At 46.9% G+C, this 23883-nt stretch overlaps 1 protein-coding gene across 2 annotated transcripts in view; it reads right to left on the reverse strand.

Annotated features, from left to right (window-relative positions):
* WDR11 (WD repeat domain 11) overlaps positions 1-23883 on the reverse strand; it is a 38319-nt gene that overhangs the window by 9492 nt on the left and 4944 nt on the right. For both annotated transcript variants that reach the window (XM_059661880.1, XM_059661882.1), the window contains exons 5-19: positions 23656-23842; positions 20862-21027; positions 20343-20457; positions 19112-19307; positions 18785-18888; positions 15972-16148; positions 14975-15059; positions 9180-9286; positions 7158-7233; positions 6227-6335; positions 4161-4285; positions 3378-3525; positions 2210-2316; positions 1786-1900; positions 1347-1518 (exon numbers count right to left, since the gene is read on the reverse strand). In XM_059661880.1, coding sequence (XP_059517863.1) covers positions 1347-1518; positions 1786-1900; positions 2210-2316; positions 3378-3525; positions 4161-4285; positions 6227-6335; positions 7158-7233; positions 9180-9286; positions 14975-15059; positions 15972-16148; positions 18785-18888; positions 19112-19307; positions 20343-20457; positions 20862-21027; positions 23656-23842 — 1989 coding nt within the window. The remainder of the gene's footprint in view (positions 1-1346; positions 1519-1785; positions 1901-2209; positions 2317-3377; positions 3526-4160; positions 4286-6226; positions 6336-7157; positions 7234-9179; positions 9287-14974; positions 15060-15971; positions 16149-18784; positions 18889-19111; positions 19308-20342; positions 20458-20861; positions 21028-23655; positions 23843-23883) is intronic.

A 23883-nucleotide genomic window follows, 5' to 3' on the forward strand; every position in this document is an offset into this window, starting at 1 on the left:
GGAGACAGTCCTCTGGGATCCGCTGCCCCTCCCGCACCCCCCAGAGCCCTCTTCCAGGACCCTGGGGACAGGTGCACCCACAGGAACGACAGGAATCCGCACCAGGGCTGCCTCAGTGAGACGCAGCCCACGCTGTGCTGTCCAGTCCCGCCTCTGTCTCTGGCTCCTGAGCAAGGGAACACGGTCATACAGGGAATGAGCTCTTCTCTCATTTGATTTTAATTAATTTACATTTAAAATATAACACCTGCTCAGTCATTTAGGAATACTGGAAGAATCTGGCTATAGCACTACTCTCTCAGCTCTAACTTTTATAAACTCTAAATACGACTAACACGCATTTCGGCTGAGAACCTGCCTCTGAACTGAGATACGCTCTAAATGAAAATACACTGGAGTTTAAAGACTAAGTACTGAAAAATGTAAAATATCTCATTAGTAATTTTTAATAATGATTTTATGTTAAAATGATATAGTTTTGTATATACTGGCTTAAATACAATTCTTATTAAAATCAATTTCATCTGTTTCTTCTTTAATGTGGCACCGGGAAGTTTAAATTTCTGTGGTGCACCTTGTATTTCCATTGGCCAGCACTGCTTCAGAAACTTCGTTCTCTGTAGTTAAGTATAAATTAAATCACAGATAAAATATTTTATGTGAACTTTTCAATTTCAAAGTTGGAAAGTGGTCAAGAGTGTTTCTAATACTACTTTTTTCCACAACCGACAGTTTTACTATTGATTCAATGAAATTACCTAAAATGCAGTTCACATTCAAAAGCGCTCTGTGATCCTCACGTGCCCGAGAGCTGTGTTCTTTTCAGAAACCCAGGGCCTGATGAGGGCCCGCCTGCACTGGCTTGTCCTGTCTCTTGTCTCCGAGGCTACAGGACAGACCTCCCACTTTGCTTCTGATCTCTCATGCTGTTTTCATTCTTAAAGAGTCGTAAGATAGGCATCAACAAGCATTAACACTCAGAACACTTTCCAGAGTGACTTTCCCATGACAGAGGGTTGCCAGGGCATGAGGCTCGTCTCTGGGAAGCAGCAGCCCTCCCCAGAGCTGTGCCCTCCGATGAGCTCCCCTAAATTCCGAGTCAGCCCTTTTGATGAAGGCAAACTTCTCTCGTCTTTCGAAAAAGCACCCAGCAGTGGGTCAGAGAAGGCACGTGGGAACTGGAGCTGGGAATGACGTCAGCAATGGCAAGGGCCCAGCCTCTCCGCGAGCAGCACCCCAGCTTCAACCCCTTCCACTCAGACCCGGGGAAGCCAGGACTGAGGAACTGAAGCCGCTCTCCCCGGAGAGGAGCCTGCACGGAATAAAGCTCCGTCCCGAGTCCATACCTGTGAGCTCCTGCTCGTCCACCCTGACGCACGTGGACTTCATGGACGTCTCCAGGACGCGCAGGCACCCGTCGTCGGACGCCAAGATCACCTTGTCGGACGTGCACCAGTCCACGTCCAGCACCCGGAAGGCCACGTTCCTCCCGCTCCGTAAGCTGCTCACCATCTGCACCTTCAGGAATGAACGTGACTGTCACTCTCAGGAAGAGCAGAGGGTGCTCATCTTCTGATCAGTCCCAGCCAAGGCCCAGGGCCAGGGCAAAACCGAAGGCTCTGGCGTCTGTCTGCCTCCCACACGCAGGCTGCACCGTAAAGGTCCCAAAGGCAGGGATAACATTTAAAGTCCGTTGAGCTGTCCCCTTGGAACAGCAGCTCTGTGAAGGGACATGTCCGAGGAGGAAACTGTTCCCAGCCTGACAGCCCACCACGCTGGACCTACCTCCTTGGTGTCCCACACCTCAGCGCCGTCGTTGTACATGGCAACTAACTTCTGGTTCCCTTTCCCGGGGGCAAAGCGGATCTTCCTCACCCAGCTGCGGTGGGTTGGGATCCCTCTGAGGACACACACCCAGAGCACAGTGTGAGGGGAGATGGGCACTGGAAACCCTGGCCAACGTCTCTTTCCATTTCTGTTTCTGACAAGGTCTGTGCTGGGAGAGCCACTTCACCTCCTGGGACGGGCCCATCTGACGGAAGGTCTGCCCTCCCAGCAGCTGGGACAATGTCCCTGCACCTCTGCATGGACCCCGCAGGGAGAACGGCCCAGAGGCTGGCTCGGCCCGGGGCCTTCCTCCCACGTCCAGGGACAGGAGACGTATCAAGAGGTTACTTTTTTAAAACCAGAAAGCGTTCTGAGCTCATACCTGGATACTCTGCCTTTCAAATCCCAAAAATTTAAATTTCCATCCATATCTCCAAGGACTAACATATCACCTTTCCAAGCGATGCAGGTAATACTACCCATGCTTCCCTAGAAAAGAACAGCAACAAGTACACATAAACTCCACTCAGAAGCTGTCATAACAGAACAGTGTTTTTACTTAATTACCCTGATAAAATAATGACATTTTAGTAATAATTATAAATGGTTTGCTTTATTATGAATGCAATCAACACTAAAAGAGCTACCTAGCATATCACTTTCAACAGTGAAAAACCAGACTTCGACTTGATGGATGGGAAGTTATCTGAACTAGCTTTACAGAGAAGGGATGCCCTGGAGGAAGAACTGAAAGATAAAAGAAAGAGAAGCGCAACCCTGACCGAGAGCTCTGGTCTCCACCTTCTCTCTCCCTGCAAAGGAGACACAAATCCCCAGGGGAAGCCACAGCGGTTTCACAACAACCAGGCAGCGATTTTTCTACTCAGACAGCGGGTGCAGCCTGTGGCCCCCGGGAACAGTGGGGGTGAAGAGACTGCTCCCGCACAGGCGCCTGCACACTGGGACCCAGGGCCGTGCAGCGGCAGGTCAGGCAGACACGACGGGCCCTCGAGGTGGGAGAGGACCTGCAGCGGCAGCACAGACCCCGAGGCTGTGGGCTGGAACCCCAACTTCACACTGAGCTTGCTGTGTGACTGGGGCGTGTTACTTCATCTTTCTGTCTTGGATTTTATCATCAATAAAGTGGGGCAAGTCATGAAACTTAGGAGTTCCCGTTAGTATTAATAAAAGTATACAGGCCACGGCCTTAAAATAATGCCTGCCACACGTGCAGGGTCCACACACACTCGCTGTTCAGTAATATTACTGCCCCATTACTTCTTTATTAAACAGGATCTGTGCTGGCTGCTACGGGGCCGTGTAAGGACGCACAGTTCTCTAGGGAAGCAGCCCGTGGAGCACTGGGCACGGCTGTGAGGCTACGGCATACGAGCAAGTCCCACCAGGACAGTGCCTCCTCAGACACTGAGCTTATTCACGTTGCATTTTTCTGAAACAGCTTTCCAGCTAGCCATGGCTTCACTGGGTACGGCACCAACACAATCCCTGACAGGAAGGCTCAGGAGAGACGGGCTCGAGGCTGGACTCACGTCGGGCGGGATCCGAGCGCTGTCCTTCACGGAGTTGCCCTCGACAGTGAAGTGGTAGACTTGGCCGTCGTTGTCGGTGAACACGAAGTGCTCCCGGGCTGAGATGTTCTGGCTGAGCTCAGATTTACTCTCCGCCTCCTGCAGCAAGCTTTGGGGTAAAAGGAGGTAAACACACTTCATCTCCTTAGAGTGACGCCCTGACTAATTAACTCATCCAAACCACAGGTGCATTAACGGGGGCGGGGGGGGGGGGGCGGGCGTTCCAAAACCGTTTTTAAAAACGCGGAAGCTGATGACAGGAAAACACAAACCACTCCCCAGGAGTGCTCCCGGGAGGACATGCACCGCGGGGAGGAGCAGCCTCCATCCCCACAGGAGACCCCTCCTCGCTGCTGCTGCTACAGGCTCTCTCCGCAGTGGTGGGGGCCCTTCCCTGACCCGTCATTCTCTGGGACGGTTTTATTTGGAAAGCTGGGGGGATGGGTGAGAACAATGACACATGTAGAATTCTGAATGTTTTCTTTGGTGCACATCAATGACAACATGATCTCTGTATGTTCAAGGCTACACTTGTTTTACTGTCAGGAGCGGACGTGTGTGGAACAGATGACGAAGGCCCTGACTGCACTGAGCAGTGCGGCAGCGACGACGCAGGAAGCCGGGTGAGGACTGAACACCAACCAGGCGGCGGTGCCGTGCCTCTGGAGAGCCTCGGGGGGCACTGGTCAAGCTCCCCCGGAGACCCGGGCATCACTGGTGGCAGTGGCGCAAGGGCACACGCACCTGATCACAGACGACTCTGCAATGCTCAGCTCCGCGTCAGAGACCACGGTCTGGCGGGCCATGGCCTCGCGGGTGGCCAGCTGCTTCTTCCTCAGGCTCTTCAGGTTGTGAGACGGGGACCACTCCTGTGAAGCGAGACCCCGGCACACGCTCTGTGTCCTTCCAGAGCAGCACTTACTATTATTAATTATTATAATTAATACGCGTCACTTACTATTGCTGCCTGTGAGCTCACAGTTGTACCTCTTTACAGAAAGGCTGAATGAATGCATTTTCATTACAGCTTAAGGCAGACGATTTTCATAGTCTACCTCTACCTCTTGCTACCTCTCATCTTTAATTAGAGCTTAAGGTAGAAGAATTTAATGGCAAACTTCTAAAAAGTCTAACCCTTTGATACTATCTTTTTATGAACTGAAAGTAATAAATTCAATGGTGTATCTCCTAGCCCCACCCTCCACCCCACAGCCTTGGTGCCAGGGAGAGAGGATGGTGTTCTCTGCTCACTGCATCATCACCTGCAGGTCCACCTCCAACCTCTCACTTTATTTACTGCTCCTGTTACATGCCCACCTACTTGAATGCATTTAGTCTAATACCTTCTCATATGTATAAACTAGAGGCCCAGTGCACGAATTCATGCACCAGTGGGGTCCCTCAGCCTGGCCTGCAGGATCGGGCCGAAACCGGCTCTCCGACATCCCCCAAGGTGTCCCGGACTGTGAGAGGGAGCAGGCTAGGCCAAGGGACCTCACCGGTGCACGATCGGGGCAGGGGAGGGACGTGGAAGGTTGGCCAGTCGGGGAGTGACCGTGGGAGGGCTCCAGAACATGTCCAGCCCATCTCAGTCCCAATCGGCTGGACCCCAGCAGCAAGCTAACCTACTGGTTGGAGTGTCTGCCCCCTGGTGGTGAGTGCATGTCATAGCGACTGGTTGACTCTCTGCCCCCTGGTGGTCAGTGCACGTCATAGCAAGCGGTTGAGCTGCCTTAGCATATCCTATCCTATATAATAAAAGGCTAATATGCAAATAGACTGAACGGTGGAACAACCGAACAACTGGTCACTATGATGAGCGCTGACCACCAGGCGGTGTGCACAGAACATGGCAGGCGTTGGCAGCAGGCGGCAGAGCATGGAACATGGCGGGTGTCAGCCGCAGCAGGATGTGGAGCAGGTGAGCGGGGGCACCAGTCCAAGGCGGGGCACCGGTCGCTGTCACTGGGGCGAGCCTCTGTGGTTACTGAAAATTCTTTGCTCCCGCACACCGCTGTCCCGCCCGGTGCTCGCACCTGCTGCTGGCACCGGCCCTGCTCGCACCCGCTGCCAGCGCCCAGTGCCGACCCCGATCACTGGACACCGTCAGCAGATGTGAGCGGTGGCTGCTGGCCCCGATGGCCCCTCGGGGCTTCTCCACCTTCCCTGGCTCCTAAGGAGCGATCAGGGCCGGCAGCCGCCTCTCACACCCGCTGCCGGCGCCGGAGCTGCCGCTCACACCCGCTGCTGGCACTGGCCCCCGTCGCTCCACACCGTCAGTGCGTGGGAGCGGTGGTGGCGGGAGCAGGGCTGCCGGCAGACAGGGGACCAGGGACGCAGCAGGAGGGGCCGGGCAGAGGCATGAAGGGTGAGCCGAGACCCGCCCCTGTGCCCACCGCAGCCTCGTGGCCCATAGTTCCTTTCAAGGTGCACGAATTTGTGTACTGGGCCCCTAGTCATTAGCATATTACGCTTTGATTGGTTGAATGGCCAACCGGATGACCAAACACTCAGCATATTAGGCTTTTATTATATAGGTGTAGCATGTAGCTATTTTGTACGCGTTTGTAACTTACATAAGTAGCACTGTGCTATCCATCCTGCTCCTCAAACATCTGGACTTGCACTAATGTAATATTAGCTTAACACATCCAAGAATACGAGCTATCTTTATTTAGATCATCTTCTTTGGACATACATTTTTACAAGAAAATACATGGCAGTAATGATTTCAATTTAAGCTCAAGAAAACTATTCACCACACATACACATACCTAAGTAAACGGTCTAGTTCTGAAATTGTAACTTACCAAAGCGGTTACCCCGGGGAAGGTTCTGGACATTTCTCTAAGAATGGTACAAGTCCGAACATCCCATAACTCCAGCGGTTTATCTTTGAATACAACTGCCAAATACTGCCTGAAATAGACAAAATTACCAAATGACTTTTTGCAACATTTTCACCATACGTCGTACAAGTAAGAAGTTCAGTAAATCAAAAAACTCAGCTGACACCTTTGGTCTTTCGGTTTTCGTTTAGTCTTTATGGTTAATAATCCTGCTGTATATTCCCCTTGGGACAAAAAACTCAGTCATGTCCTGGAGTTAAAATGGGTATAAGTTACAAATAAAGAAAGTGAGTTCTTTCACTTAATAAACCACCATGAGGTGGAAGTACAACAGAATTTCATCATTTAACAAATTGCCTTTTCTTAGTGGGTGGCAGGATTTATGTCAATTTGCAGCAGAACAAAACAGGGCGGCTGATTTTACCACCTAATAAAATACGATCCACACAAATACCCTCATCTCTGTAGAAGTAGAGAAATAGAGACAGCAACTTGTCTGAGCTGGTTTGGCTCAGCGGATAGAGCCTCAGCCTGCAGGTTGAAGGGACCTGGGTTCCATTCCAGTCGAAGGGCACAGGCCTGGGTTGCGGGCTCGATTCCCAGTGTGGGGCACGCAGGAGGCGGCCAATCAATGATTCTCTCTCATCATTGATGTTTCTGTCTCTTTCTCTCTCTCCCTTCCTCTCTGAAATCAATAAAAATATATTTTAAAAAAGAGATAGCAAATTAATTTTGTGATCAAATTATTTCCTTTGATATGGCTGCATGTCACCATTTGCTAGCATGAAGAGAGCCCCTATGGGTCTTAGCACATTCTCACTCTTAGAGATGACAGAGATTCCTTGAGATCCCACTGCAGTAACACCATAGGGGTTTTTAGGTTGATACTTACTTCAAATGAGATACTTTAATCATTTCGATGGGCGATTCATCATTGCCTCGTTCTCCTCGAAAAGCAATGCTCCTGCCTTTAATTGAAAACATTAAAGACAACGTGAAAAAATGGCCCGTAAGACACAGGCACCTAGGAGCTACCCATGCACTCGGACCCGCACAACCCTATTCTCCCCTCTGCTTCTGTGTCTAATCAAATTCCAACCACATTCTCAAAGTATCACAAGTTAAAGACCAATAATATATTACTTATATTCAAATTCTATTTTATAAAAAGGTATCTTCACTTGTTATAGTTTCTTATATTTCTTCTGTGGTGTCCTTCAATAATTTAGTTTTAGAAATTTAGAAATATCAATTTCTGAAGTTTAAAGGCATTACAGGAGAGCAACTGTCCCTGTAAAACTACTGTACATTCAAAGGAATATATACATCCCCCGCACACAAATACTAACGAGTGGGGGAAAGCTCGGACAGGTATTTAAGAGTCCTTGTTCCAGCTGCAAAATACCCAACTGAAATATTCGGACATGTTCCTATCAGAAGTTCTGTACAAACTGAAAGTGGGGAGTGACAGGAATCAGTTACCTGCCGAAGAAGCCAATGACTTTCTCTAATTAAAAACGCGTGCCCAGCTGGAGCGGCTCAGCCGGCTGAACGGCATCCTGTGCACGAGGGGTTGCTGCTGGTTCCCGGCAGGCACACGCCTGGGCTGTGGCTCGATCCCAGCACAGAAGGCAACCGATGGGTGCTTCTCTCTCACATCGATGTGTCTCCCCGCCTCTCCCTCCCAAACCCTCAGCACGTCCTCAGGTGAGGATTTAAAAAAAAAAAAAAATTGTACCTTATGTCTGAACAAATATAGTTCAATATGTCTTCCTAGTGTTTTATCCACATTAACCAAGAGAAAACATACTCAATTTAAAGACAACTGACGCCTGCAGGCCTCCCTGCTCTTCATGCGTCAGTCTCCCACTTAGAAAAGCCAGTAACTAGTCCTTGGGAATTTGTTCTCAGAAACAGACGGTAAAAGACAGAAGACGTTATCACAAGTCCTGAACCCGAGCCGACTGAAAAGTGAACAGGGTTTTTGGTTTGTTTGCTTGTTTTAGGGGATGACGCCAGAGCGCGCCATTTCATCCAGGCTACCTGGTGACTAGAGACCAGGGGCTTGCTGGCACCTGGGGAATCTGGGACCCTGGTCACCTCCAGGGACGCGAGAGCAACACTGGCCTGCAGGTGGCGCCAAGTCCTTGAGGGTTAGTAACTCTGAGATGTACCTTATTGTTCTCAACTCTAGGAAATACACACTGAGAATGTAAGGAGGCAACAATATACCTGATTCACTACTCACACATTACACAACACACGCATCTTATTGGTAAAACCATCTACGTATATTCATATTGCTATGGAGTTTTAAAGAAACCACAATTTTGTAAAGAAAAATTTTTTTTGAAATCAATGCATGTGCTATAAAATAATTTGAAATCCTCACCTTATTCTAGTTCCAAATTTTTCACTTTAAAATTCTTTGGGCTGTAGGTTTTCATCAATTCTGAACAAGTTACTTTACAGGAAGTTTCCTATTGTAAAGTCTTTAAACTCCCAAATTAAATCTCCCTATTTAGTCAGCCAGAGACTATCAAATGTCTTAAATTTGATCATTTAGAAACAATCCTTACCTGTCAGTTTTTTAAGGGTTTCCTTGAAAGTCCAAAATTCTGAAATAGAATCTAATAGAGTTGAGATACCTGCACTTATTTTAAAACTGTACTTCTGGCTATCTAAAACAACGTATAAAAGAAGAACTGATGCCGTGTATTTATGAAACTGCCTGCTCAGGCCAATGGCGCTCCCTTCATCACACACCTGTGGCAACACCATTTGCATACAAACAGCTGAGTCTTCCCTAGGACAACTGTGCGAGAGCAGCAGCAAGACGTGAGCGGACAGACCCGGCACACAAGAGCTCCGACCAGCATGCCCACCGCACCTGCACCAGGCCCCGTGCACACACCTGTGGGAAGGTCAACCAGCTGGAGCTCGTTCCGCACCAGTCCCATGTTGTTCGGTGTTGACGTAGCAAAAGAAAGGAAGCCGCTCAAACTCGTCCACTCAATACCCCTAGAATGAGAAATTAAACACAGATTAACCTAATGCCTTTTCTGTTTGAAAAAGTTATTTGACAAGTAAGTTTTTCCCAAGACCTAAATTATACAAATTAATTAATTAGCAATATTAATAGAACCTTTTATTAGAGCCCGAAGTACCATATATTTCCAACACATATGAAATTATTTCTAGTTTAAACTTTATCTCCAAATACTGACAAGACAGTTTGGTTATCGGCATCGGTAGCAGCAATAAAATAAGTTAAAATCCGGTAAAGGAATCACGCTGCAGTGGTTTCTGGGCATTTCTCTGCTTAAAAACAAGTGGTTTAGACATATTCTGCGCAAACTGCTTAAAGTTGAGTCCACTTAGGAACTGTATCAAATTTATCACCATTCTAGTTAGGAGGCATAAAGTCCCGAAGCAAACACCACCCACTGAGCCCGGAGACTTGGAAGAGGCCTCCCCACTGGGTACACACTAACCACACACCTACGGTGACGCAGTAACGGGAACCTGGTTAATTGCCACTGGGAAAGGCCCTCGTCTCCTGCTTCTCTTTCCCCCAACGGGTAACAAACTCATTTTCTCCTCAGACTGAACAAGAGGAGAATCAGTTTGGACTCCTGCTCTCTACGTCTGAGGGCTTCAATCAGACACAGAAACCGCAGCGCACGCTCTCCAAGCCTCGCTGCTGGCGTCTGAACTGCTTGGGCTCCGCACAGGAAGGCCACTGTCGCCGGACACTGACCATTCCAGCCTGCCCGCTCTCCACTCCATGTTTAAAGAAATACACCTGCTGAGACCCGGGACAGGCTAGTGCCTGTGCTCGGCTCTGGGAATGCGGCTTGAACGAGGAAGCTACAGCCGCGGCCCCGCTGAGCTTCTGATGCAGCAGGACGCTCACACAGGCCTCCCATGTTCCCTCGGACGCAGGAGAGTGCTGCAGAGGCCAACGGGCTGTCCGTCACTCGGGGCAGGCGAGGCTTCCAGGACATAAGGCTGAGGCTCCAAGGGCGCACAGGGCTGTGCCTGGAAGCCTGCACCACCAAGGGGATGAGGGGACAAGGGAATGGGGGGACAAGGGAATGGGGGGACAAGGGAATGGGGGGTGGGGGACGGGGAAACAAGGGGACGAGGGGACAAGGGGACGGGGCAGCTGCTGAGAAACGGCACTAGACCTAGACGTACCCTCTCTCTCTCTGAAGGGAGGTGCCGGCACGTTTCACCAGGCACGTGACACGCTTGCACCCGGTTGGTAAATTCCTCAGATTAAATGAATAAGGTTGAGAAAAGCCTCGCGTTCTATCTTATGTCAGTGCCACACATGTTCAAGGAGTGCTTTCCGCATGGTTTACAGGATGTCCCAGGGTTCAGACATAACAGAATGGGGGTGGCTGATATTTGATTTTATTTGATTCTAGCACCGGGTGTGCAGCCTTTGAGCCGATTCCAGCAGCAGCCGGTATATCCATCCCACACCTGCTGATCAACTGCAGAGAAAGAAAATCAGGCTGGACCTCAGAGTAGATCAGACAAGGGGATTATTTCTCAAAAGGATGAAAACTCTTGTCAGACACAGCTGAGCACCCCAGTGCTTGCTCTAAGGATTAGAAACCACTGCTCAGGTGACACTGGGCACAGAGCTCCACACGCAAGGGGAGGCAGCCGCTCACTCTCCGACTCCATCCAGGCTTGTTCTCTAGGGTCCCGACCCCTAAGGTTTCCAGCTGGGCCTGCGGACCCCTCCGGGGACGGATGCCACCGCCTACTTCTAACCATGGTGCTGGGGGGAGCACACACTTCCTGACAGGCCCAGACGTCCTGGGATTACATAAATCGAACGTCTGCAAATTTATTGAAAGACAAAGCAGAGATCATTTTACTTTCCACAAATCACTCCATTTCCTCAAAACAACTCTGAGCCGGTCAATGTTCTGCTACCCATATAAACTACTGTTCTAATAATTTCTGATACTGAAAATAGTATTGGGCTATCCTATCTAATAATAGACAAACAGGGTAATTGACCATACCTTCGCTACACCTCCCATCGGCTAATCAGCGAGATATGCAAATTAACCACCAACAAAGATGGCAGTTAATTTGTATACGTAGGCGCGAAGTGGCAGAGTGAAGACTGAAGGTGGCTCCAGCCAGAGCAGCGAAGGCTTGAAGGCCGCTCCGGCCGGAGCGAAGGCCTGGGTCCCGGGTACCGGAGGAAAACCGGTGCCAGCAGCCAGGGGAAGGGAAGGCCTATTGCACGAATCATTTCGTGCAACAGGCCTCTAGTCTATCTAATCTAATAAAAGAGAAACATGCAAATTGACCATACCTCTGCTATGCCCAAGCCACGCCCACCAGCCAATCAGAGCGACTATATGCAAATTAACCCAACCAAGATGGCGGCAGGCAGCCACGGAGCTGGAGCAAGCAAGAGGCTTGGTTGCCCCGCCGATAGAGGAATCCAAGCTTCCCGCCTGCCCTGGCCGGCTGTTGCCTCTGCGTAAAGCAACAAAGTTTCAATTATAGAAGATAAATAAATCCCAGATACCTGCTTCCAGCCTGCCTCCACTGGGGGCTTGGGTGGCTGGGGGCCGTGGCCAGCCTGCAAACAGCCATCAGCCCCTCACCCAGGATGGCCACGCCCTCATGGGGTGAGGGACCCTGCTGGGGGCCTTGGCCAGCCTGGCAACAGCCATCAGCCCAGCACCCAGACTGGCCAGACACCCCAGCAGGAACCTCCACCCTGAAGGGTGTGTGGCCAGCCTGAAAACGGCCCTCAGACCCTCACCCAGGCTGGCTAGGCACCCCAGCGGAAACCCCTACCCTGGAGGGGCTGTGGCCAGCCTGCAAACAGCCATCAGCCCCTCATGCAGGCTGGCCAGACACCCCAGCGGGGACCCCCATCCTGAAGGGGATGTGGCGAGACTGCAAACTGCCATCAGCGTCCACCCAGGCTGGCCAGGCACCCCAGCAGGACCGCACCCTGATCCGGGACACCCTTCAGGGCAAACCAGCCAGCCCCCACCCATGCACCAGGGCTCTATTATATAATAAAAGGGTAATATGCAAATTGACCCTAAGAGCAGAATGACTGGTCACTATGACACACACTGACCACCAGAGGGCAGACGATCAATGCAGGAGATGCTCCCTGGTGGTCAGTGTGCTCCCACAGGGGGAGCTCTGCTCAGCCACAAGCCAGGCTGACGGCTGCCAGTACAGCAGTGGTGGTAGGAGCCTCTCCTGCCTCCTCAGCAGCGCGAAGGATGTCCGACTGCAGCTTAGGCCCAATCCCCCGGGAAGCGGGCCTAAACCAGCAGGTGGTCATCCCCCGAGGGGTCCCAGACTGCGAGAGGGCACAGGCCGGGCTGAGGCACCCCTCCCCCGCGAGTGCACAAATTTTTGTGCACCGGGCCCCTAGTATATATATAAAAGCCTAAGCGACCTTTATGACCGGTTGCCATGATGCGCACTGACCACTAGGGGGCAGACACTCAATGCAGGAGCTGCCCCCTGGTGGTCAGTGCGCTCCCACAGCCAACCTCCCCCGCTGGCCCTGATCAGCCTCGATCGGCCCAATCGCTGGCCAGGCAGAGGAACCCCACCCATGCACGAATTCGTGCACCGGGCCTCTAGTATTATTATTATTGTTAATCTAGTCTACTGGACAAAGACACAAGCTAGTAATCTAAGAAAACGGACATGTATCCACTTTACCTACTTCCAGGAATCTTCCAACGGATCATGAGCTGCAGCTGTCTGTTTGCAGGCACAGAAGCTGCCCAATGCCTACTTGTAAAGTAACAGTTAAAACACCGCGGCTCTGAAAGCCCACACAGAGGCAACTTGCAGCTGGGCGATCCCTGGCCATGAGCGTGCATGAGATCAAGTACTTAAGACTAAGTGGTTTTAAACAACACATTTAGCATGTGGTAGAAAAACAACTTTCTAAAAGTTGGCCTTTAATTTGCATGTGAATATCCAGAGTGTTCTGGTTGATTGCTAATAAGTCTGGCAGTTTTTATCACACGCTGTGAGATTTTCATAATGGCTTTTAATGACGATACCATAATTGCATTAATTGAAGCACAGAGACAGCAGGATGTCAGCATCTTTTTGGGTACCATCTCTGAATATAAAAGGTGAATTATCTTCAAAATGGCAATTAAGAGGGAGAATTCATATGAAAAAGGGTGCAGATCTGTGTATCCTTCACACCAGCCTGTGTGAGGATAACTCCCCGGGAGTTATCTGGAGTCCCAGGTAACGGTTTCTAAGCACTTTCAGTGTCACTCAGTAGTAAGTATTACCATAGCAACTGTAAGTCATGGACTAACTGACATCTAGGACCCAACTGAGCCAGGAGAACAAATCTTACTTTAAGAAGTGAGCAGCTCACTGGGAACCAGCTACTGCCTTTATTAAAAACTTCAGTGTTCAGAAAAAAGTAAAATGTGCTTGATTTTCCAGGAGCCGGGACCAGAGTCCTAACATGAATCCTGGCCCAGGCAAATTTTTACCTTCTTGTCAAAGCGTTTCCTGCTCACCCAGGTGCACACACCATCCAAGGCCTCACAGTGAACTGGGAAGGACAGGCTCCCGCCGAGAACTGAGTGGAGGTTCAGTGGAAGGAATGCCTGCAGAGCGTGAGTGCCAAGCCTGAGAGCAAGCGCTGGGTGAGTGAGAGCTGGGTCTGCCCTAGGGGAGGGTGGAGGCCTGTCAGAGGGGAGCTGTGGGCAGGGAAGGAGGAGGAGCTGTCAGCAGTGGGGACTCCTGAAGAAGAGAAGGAAGAGGCAGCTTTTGGAGACAATCCGCTCCACAGCACGTGTCAGGGAGACACTGAAGGGGCAGCACAGGCTGGACAGTCACTCCGGCTGCACCACAGAGCACTGCCCCTGGGAGAAGGAGGCCCTGTAACCCCTCAGCACGTCCGTCCCCGTCAGCAGCTCTGACCCGGAAGGGCTAACCTCTGCCCATTCAGAGATGCGTTTAACAGAATAACGTGCTCTTTAAGGTTCACTAAGAATTGTCACACACGCATGGGACCTGTACCTATAATGCACAGAGGACAGAAAACGGCCTTCTTGTATACTTTTGTTAAAAGATCATCAAAAATACTGGCAACTTAATATATTATACAGTCCATCCTGTTCGGGCATCAAAGGGAAACAGCCATACAATCAGCAAAGCAAGGCCATGAGAAGAGAGAAAGCAAGAGGCACGCACCCCTCTGTCACTTTGGCCCTCCCTCACTATGTCTGCTCACTCACAAAATAGATCACATCCGGAATTTAAAAATGCTAGAGAGTTTGGTCCTTTTCTCATGGTGCTTAAACAAAAACATAAATGAGATTAACTATTAAACTGACTTTATTCAAATTTTCATAGATAGTCCTACTAAGGGATCTTTATAGAAATGAAAAACCAGCTAGATAAACCTCAACAAGGAGACACGGTGATTTCCAGTAAGAAAATACCTGAAGGACAGGAGAAACCATTAGGTCACAGCAATGGAAGTGAGGGCAGTGCTCCCTGCAGGTGCCCTCACACAGGCAGCAATCAGTGCTCATCCTGGCTGAGCAGCCACCGGCTGGACGTGAATACTGACTGTGCAAGGCTCCCAGTGGCACAGCCACACTTCAGAGCACCCCGTGCAGAGCGCCTGGTGTGATGTCGGCGACACAGGACACTCACCTGACTTCACACGAGTGGACACTCAGCTCCTTGTGCAGCAGCCCGCTGGTCAGGTGGTACACCAGGACAGAGCCGTTACCTGTGCCTGTCCAAACAGGAGAGCATTTACCTAGCGGGAATTCCAGACCTTTCCAACATGAGTCTTTTCTCAAGATTTCAATCGTTTACAACATTTCTTTTTTATAAAAGGGACCAAAGCTATGTGATTAAAAAAATTAAAATTCTCTGTCTTCCTTCCTATCAAAAATGTGCCTGGTCTTGTGTGCTCTGAAATCTTACTGAACCTTAAAATTCAAATCACTTTCAGAAGATAGTAATGAAAAAATGGGAAGAAAAAACAATGGCAAATAGCAATATTCAAATGAGCAGTGAGTACTCACATGTCAGCCATTAAGCTGACATACTAGCATAACTCAGACATACTAGCAACAAAATAAATGTGGTCAGGTTTTCATTTTAGAAAATCATAAATCACATGTTTATAGACCTGGGAAGAAAGCCAGAAGCCAACAAATCACACCTTTAAAAAAACAATTTCACTTAGCCTCTTCCTCTTTATTCTCAAAGATAAACAAGGATTTTCCAGTAACTAGTGAAGTTAAAAGTCTTATAAAATATTAAAAACAGGTCTGTGCCCTGGCCGTGTGCTCAGTGGGTTGGGCATTATCCCGTGCATCAGAAGGCTGCCGGGTCAGTTCCTGGTCAGGACACATGTCCGGGCTGCAGGCTCCATCCCCACGCAAGAGGCAGCGATCAATGTTTGCCTCTTAAAATCAATGTTTCTCTCTCTCTCTCTCTGTCTCTCTCTCAATGTTTCTCTCTCTCTCTCTCTCTCTCTCAATGTTTCTCTCTCTCTCTCTCTCTCTATGTTTCTCTCTCTCTCTCTCTCTCTCTGTTTCTCTCTCTCTCTCTCTCCCTCCCTCCCTCCCTCTCTCTAAAAATCCATAAAAATGTCTTAATAAACAAGCCAACAAAGAAAAATGGGTCCAATACTCACCAACAGCAAGCAATGGCTGATACATCTTGATGTTTTTTGTGGTCAATGGGGGACACATACGGACGGTAAATGGTGGTGCGGGCAGTCCTGAAATCAGTCCCGTGAGCAGGAATTTGAGGTGCACTTCCTGCAGAACGGAGCCTTTGGGATGTTCTTCCCCAGCAATCGCGCTTTGCCCTGATTGGTAATCAACAGCAACACATTAACTGTCATGCGTGTGATCTGCAGCGGGAACACTCTGCAGGCCTAGAAGAGCACACTCGGTCAGGAGGGTGAGCTGTGACCGTGGCTGAAGCAGGACGGCGGCCCTGCCCTTGGCTGGGGGCCCTGCCATGCCCTGCCTGGCACCTCGAGGCAGATACTCCAAGGCGCGCTTCCAGAATGGCCAACCTGTCTCCTAAGAAACACTGTTTCAGCCAAAGCTCCTGGAGTTAGCGCACCAAACACAAACCAAGGGGACGCGGTTAGAGGGCGGACGCCGTGGAGAGACTCTGTCGCTGACTTGGTAAAAGGCACCCAGAATCAGAAATCCCACACAACAGGTTTAAGAACTCACTTGGACGTCTCTAAGAAATCTTACAAAATTTAAGCTTCACAATTAAACCCATTATATGTAAATATATAAAATAACGTATATTACATACAACCTGTAACTGTCAACAGCTAGGTATTAAATGTCATAACTTTCAGATATAACATTCATACTTAGGAAACCAAGTCTCCAACTAAAAAGATGACTCCACTAAAAACGAGTGTCAGAAATATGAATCTGAAGACGACAACAAAGCAATCCTGTTTCCTAAAAGGGTAACAAACTTCTTCCTATAAACCACTACTGATGACTGGATTAAAATGTCAACAATACCACAGTAAAGAATATGTGAGTGCACATATGAATACACACTTACATGTTCTGTTTAAGGGAAAAATGTAAATGCTAGAAGTGTGTGCTAGGACTCTGAATATAATCTTTCAAAGCTACGAAGTTCTTTTAATAAGACGTTGTTTTAAAATCCATAAGATATACAGAAAAAAGTGGCCATCAATTTAATGCACATAAAGTGATCCCTTAGGATCAGTCCTACAATTAGTATCAGTTTTTGGTTACAAAAGACGGATCCAAAGAAATGGGAAATTCACAGGCAGCTACACGCTCACCACCCCCAGCACAGTGCAGCGACTCCTGAGAACTGCCACACGTCTGTGCAAGCACCTATATCTGTGCAAGCACCTATATCTGTGCAAGCACCTTCCACAGCAGCAATTCGCTGCAGGGCAGGGAAGGCCTTAATAAGCAGCAGCCTTTACCCAACGAATAGAAACCAGGCCTCTGTATTTAACTGAACTGCTATCAATTATCATTAAGTACATAGTGAATTCCAAATTAAAAATTTAATTAAAATGTTTTCAAGTAACAAAGCTTTAATACTTTTAAATCAACTACAGTCAAGAACTAGTGCACAATCCATATCCTTTTGTCTCCTGAAAGAGTAATTTATATCGCTTAGATCCCTAAACAGCATAAAATCCCAGTGTCTTTCACATTACCAATTAGTTCTGTGCATGTGTGTGTTTGTAGTTCCTTTTAATTTAATATTTTTATCATGTGCAGACAAGGTCAATTAACTCAGAAAATTGTGTTACTGATAAAATGCATTTTGCAAAACGGGTCTGTGTCCCAAACTCTTTATATGGATTTATGCCTGGAAGGTAAGAGGGAGAATCTGAGATACAAAAGCGTCGTCAGGAGCCATGAGAAAGCCGAGGCTGGAGGGTCCGGTCCTGCTGCGGTCACAGTGGAGCAGCCAGGACTGGGGGCCACGGCCAAGGAGCAGGCTCCAGACCAGGGGAACAGGTTCACCTTTGGCTCTGCCACTTACTGGCTGTGTGGTTCTAAGAAAGTTCTTAAAATCTCTCGGGGTCTCAGTTCCCACAAACATGAAATGGACACAGTATCATCTACCTACAGAGCATTTAGCACAGCACTTAACCCAATACTGAGCAACCAATAAAAGTCCTCTCCAATTAAAAAAATTAATAAGTGCCTAGCTGCTGTGGCTCAGTGGTTGAGCATCAACCTATGAACCAGGAGGTCAAGGTTCGATTTGCTGTCAGGGCACATGCCCAGGTTGTGAGCTTGATCCCCCATAGGGGGCGTGCAAGAGGCAACAGATCAATGATTCACTTATCATTGATGTTGCTATCCCTCCATCCCTCTCCCTTCCTCTCTGAAATCAATTAAAAAAAAATACATAAAAAAGATTAATAAGGTAATGCACTTTTCTTATATATCATCTATCAAGCATTTCAACAAAACATCCTACTAAATAATAGCGATTTTCAATTACATTATGGAAGAACAAATAATGATACAGAAAAACCTTTATAAACAATAGCTACAATTTTAAAAGAATAAGACATCAAAATTGCTTGGCATACAGTATTTATAATTTCTAGTTGTATAATATTTGAAATCACAAAGCTTTACTCTTCGTTTAATTTATACTGGCCCTATAATAATGAAATAAGTTGGAAGCAATATTTTAACTGCAAATAAATATTTGAAAGTAAGACTCACCAGTATGTAAACAAGACAATGTACGTCTCAAGTTACAATAATTGTTTCCAACCCTTCTCAGTTCTTTATTATTCCTCCAGGAAATATCGCCGTGTATCTGGGATGCACACAGCTCTGGCTCTCTACGTGGCAGTGTTCTCAAGTATTAACTCTGACTTTATAATTGCAAATCAGTGAGACTATGAGTTTTGCCCTTTAGAAAGAATCCACAACAGGAAAGAGAACAACAGCTCACCGATCATGTTATCCAGAGAGAGGTCGGGGAGTTTGTTCTGCAGCACCCCCACCGGGATCCCACAGAACGACACTGGGGAGTACAGAGGCGACACGCCGGAGCCACTGCAAGGACACGGTCATTAGCTGCTTCACAGACGTAAAATCTGCATCACGTGACGGCAACTCACCAACCACAAGTTCAGGTCATGGCATTCACCTTTCCTTACCCACAAGTGAAATACCTCCAGCAGGTTTACATAAAGTCTTCATTTTCACTTGAAAATATTTTATTATCTTTAAAACAAACAGACAGAAAACAAAGGAACAGCCCTGCTGACTGACTGACCTGCTCCGCGCACTGAGATGGCCCACGGAGGACCTCAGCTCCCAGACCATGACCCGGCCGTCGCTCACCACCAGGGCCGCGGCGTTCTCGCGGACGGGGCAGCACACCATGCTGAAGGGGCGCACGGTTTTCGTCACGCGGATGGCGTCGCACTGGCTGCGCAGGTCGTAGGTGAGCTCCTGGACGGGATCTGCATCTGAACACAGTGGTGCCTTCTTGTCACCATCAGGAAGCAACCACATCACCATCACTCGTAATTCCTTTAAGTTAAATAAAACCTCCACTAAGAAGGTTATCAGTCCTTCACTCATGAAAATCTGTCAAGAATGGCTTCTCTTTCAACGATTTCATCAGAATATACAGATAATTACCTTATTGAGTGTCTACACCAAGTTTCATTTCCAAAATGACAATTATAATCAAGATAGCTTGTTTTTTTGCCCAAGCTGGTTTGGATGAATGGATAGAGCGTCGGCCTGTGGACTGAGGGGACCCGGGTTCGATTCTGGTCAAGGGCACATGCCCGGGTTTCCAGCTCAAACCCCAGCAGGGGGCGTGCAGGAGGCAGCCAATCAGTGATTCTCTCTCATCACTGATGTTTCTATCTCCCTCTCCCTTCCTCTCTGAAATCAATAAATACATATATATATTTTTTTTTTAAAGAGCTTATTTTTTAATATTTCTAAAATAAAGAAAAGGCTCTGAACGGTGACATATAATTACATCATGAACAGTGCACTACAGACCATCCTAATTTACATGTCTGCAATAAGCCTGCAAATAACTGTACTTTACAAAAGATGTTAACGTTACTCTCAACTTTATGTAGGACAGGACTTCACAAAACAGAACTGTCTTCTCCAGGGTAAGACTGAGGCTGACAACGGAATGACCTAGGGCCTGACTTGCCTGTCACTTTCCAGGGAAACTCCTGAGGCAGAGGAAAGGTCAAGGGAGTAATGAATGTGCCCACCAGGCTGGGCTCGTGCTAAAGAAAAACTCATAGATCACATCTACTCGCCCCTGGAAGCCCTCAGGAGTGACAACTGGTTGCTCCGTGTGGTGCGTCGGGCACTGTCGTAAGAGACCGGGAGGTGTTCCAGGCCTCACAGCGTAACACATTCTACTATCTCAAGGCCAGGACTCTCATTAACGCTAAGACTGGCTGGTACTTGCTTTACAAAATAATTGTGAAAAAAAGTAATTAACATTACTGTAGATAGAAACTCACCTGGCTCCTCGTTTGAAGTGGTGAAAATACTATTATAAGATCTTCGAACACGTAAAGTTATGCAACCATTCTCATGTAGACAAAATAAACCATCTCGCTGAAAGCAGGGTATTACCTTTAAACAGATGATTCGTTTATTTTTTAAAACAAAATAAATTAAAGAGTATATACTGTGGAATTCAAAAGTTCATATGTAGAGGATATAGGCTAAAAGAAAAAAACAAACAAAAATATACTACATAGTCCCCAAGTTTTATAAGTAAATGAACATTTAAAAAACCCATTTATAATCATAAAAATTTGTCTTTATCCGTGTAACTTAAATAGTTCGGGAAATATCTCCAGATCAGTCAGAAGAATTTCTAGGACACATCAAGTCAATCAAAAGTGTAAGAAAATAAGAAATGTACAACATTGTTAATTTTTAATAAACAAAAAGAGAGTCGAACTGAGGCCCTTTGCATGGTTAGACTCTCCCCTACCCCCGACTCCTGGGGAGGCAAAGCTAAACGCCGATACCTGCAGGAACGGGACGCCCGTGCGCTCGATCGCAATCACGCCCACGGTCTGGTTCACCTCGAGGTCCAGGACTAAGATCTCGCGGGGATAGAGCAGCAGCATGTGGTTCCTTTTGGAAGGCAGGTAGGCCAGCTGCAGGCAGTCGTTGAGGGTTATGAACTCAGCACTAAAACAACCAAAGCTGTGCTTTAGGCCCAAGAAAGGAGTCAAAGATTCATCCACATCAGCAAAGCTACTCAAGAGCTGCATCGTGCACTTTCCACATGAAACTGTCAGTGAGCCCTAGGCGGTATGGCTCAGTGGATAGCGCACTGGCCTGCGGACTGAAGGGTCCCAGGTTCGATCCCAGTCAAGGGCACATGCTCAGGTTGTGGTCTCGATCCCCAGTAGGCGGCGTGAAAGAGGCAGCCAATCAATGGTTCCCTCTCATCTTTGATGTTTCTCTCTCTCCCTCTCCCTTCCTCTCTGAAATCAATAAAATTATATATTTTTTAAAAAATGTCAATGAGAATGTACAACTGTCTATGAAATGACCAACAGAGCCGAGTATCTAAAACTTAAACCTCCACCAGGTGCCAAAACCCAAATTATGACAATAATATTGTAGAGGCTGAGTGAGATGTGTTTCTAAATATTGAAAAATATATAGTAGTAAGTCTATGATATAAGATGACAGGTTAAGTCTATGATATACTAGGCATTCATAGGATAGCAGTTTTATTTTTATTTGCAATTAGAAGTACTAAACAGATGCTGAAATCAAGACTCAGGATAAAACAAAACGTTTAGAGTAATGAAGGGCACTGGTCAGTGGACTGTGTGTGGCCTTGGGCAAGACTTAACCAGCCTGTAGATTAATATATAAAAATGATATTTACATATAAATTAAAAATGTATTTGTAGAGCAATTTGTATTTTACCATTTTTTTTTACCATATATTTTACTCTGTCTTCATTTCCTTTTTTAAAGAAAATATATTTATTGATTTCAGAGAGGAAGGGAGAGAGAGAGAAACATCAATAATGAGACAGAATCATTGACAGGCTGCCTCCTGCACACCCCCTCTGGGGATCGAGCCCACAACCTGGGCACAGGCCCCTTGACCTCCTGGCTCATTGGTCAACACGCAACCACTGAGCTACACCAGCTGCGATGCTTTTCCTTTTAAGCTGCCTGAAATCTTTTTTGAAACAAAGTAGAGCAATTTACTCACTTATAGCATTTTCTTCTGTGAAAATAAAATATACAAAATCCATGAGGACTTTAAAAGATTGTTAAAGAGTCTCAACAAAGCATTTTAGTAATCTGTGATTATTGCTTATACTTAGTCATAGCCTTTTTATAATAAATATATTTCAATAGGAATAGGCATAGTTATATTCTATTTTCTACATAAAAATACTATTAAAAGGTTTTGAAATTTAAAATAAAGTTAGCTTAGAGGACTAGAGAGGGGAACGTGGGCTGCATTAAATGCCTGGCACTGCCATTTCCTGTTTGGGTGAGCTGAGGAACAAAACAATGTGAGACACACCTTCCTCATTTATAACACGGGACCAGTGCTACTGCCCAGGACTGTAGCACGACCAAAATATAACAATGTACGTGAAAACCCAGGGCACTTCTATTTGAAGTATTCATAATTCATTTCCCCTCAACTCACGGTGAACATGATTCATATGAGAAAAAATGTAATATATATAAATCATAACTTATAAAACTACTCAGACTACACAATAATTATTTCTTTATGAGACAGAATCAATGGAAAATAAAGTTCTCATCAGCTATTTAAGGAGCTATCTTAAATTATTTTGGCACAGGGTGGGGGATAAATTAGTGGACTTAACCAGCCTGTAGATTAATATATAAAAATGATATTTACATATAAATTAAAAATGTATTTGTAGAGCAATTTGTATTTTACCATATATTTTTCAGGTAATTACCACAAAGTCTAGATAGAATAATCTTAGCATATTAAAAGTAAAGGCTCTTTTAAAATAAATGCCAAAAAAACCTGCCAAGGCAATAAAAAATGAAAGTATAATCGTGGCTCTATGAAGAAAACAGAAATCTATTTCTAATGCATAAAATTAGTTACGTAAAATAAAATTTTATTCAGTTGCAGTTTCTGATATGAACAATAATAGCTAGGATTTGCCAAGTGAATGCTTATTAAGCATCAGCCACTATGCTAAGTACTTAGGTTACTGCATCTATTAATCCCCACAGCAACCCTGTGAAATCCCTTAAAACGCTCTGTTAGAGATTGGGAGAGTGAAATCTGAGCAAGATCGAAGAATCTTCCGAGTCGGACAGCTACAACTTCCTCTAGCGTCCTGGCCCTAACCAGTATGAGAAACATCTTTACGTGCATAAGAAAAATACCCTTATTTTACAGCTCAAGGAATTGCACAGCATTTAAGTCAGGAAAATTTATTTAAAATAAAAAGCCAGATCTTGTCCTCAGATTTCAAATATATTCAATGGCCACAATGTTAGAACGCTCATTCAATATTTCAGAAGTAAATGTCAAGTCAAAAATGTTAACCAGGAAAAAATCAGCGGGGGTGGGGGCGGCACAATGAGTGGAAACAAAGGAGCCACGATAAACGCTGAGGCTCCTCTTAGGGGCGGAGACAAAAAGAATATTTTTCCTCTTACAAATTCAAAAGTGGAAAGGAGGAAGGGGGAGATGAAGAAAATCAATCACAGTACAAGTTCAAAACTGATGTTTTCAAGAACAGACGATGAACCGATGAATGTTGTTAGCTGCGCGCTGTGACTTACCTAGGTTTCTCCTGCGTGATTAAGATTTTGACTTTATTAAGGGCCTTCTTGGCCCCCGTGGCGGCAGCCAGCTTGCTATGAGCTGGGCTGGAGTGCGGGCTGGATATGTAGACTTTTTTCCCGGGGCCGGAGGGAGGCTTGGACGGGGAGAAGTCTGAGATGAACACAATACCCTCGCTGGTGAGTACTATATGGAGAGAAGCAAACCCGATTGAAGTTTAATCCAGT

The sequence above is a fragment of the Myotis daubentonii genome, chromosome 13 (genome assembly GCF_963259705.1).
Source record: "Myotis daubentonii chromosome 13, mMyoDau2.1, whole genome shotgun sequence".
Taxonomy (NCBI): Eukaryota; Metazoa; Chordata; class Mammalia; order Chiroptera; family Vespertilionidae; genus Myotis; species Myotis daubentonii.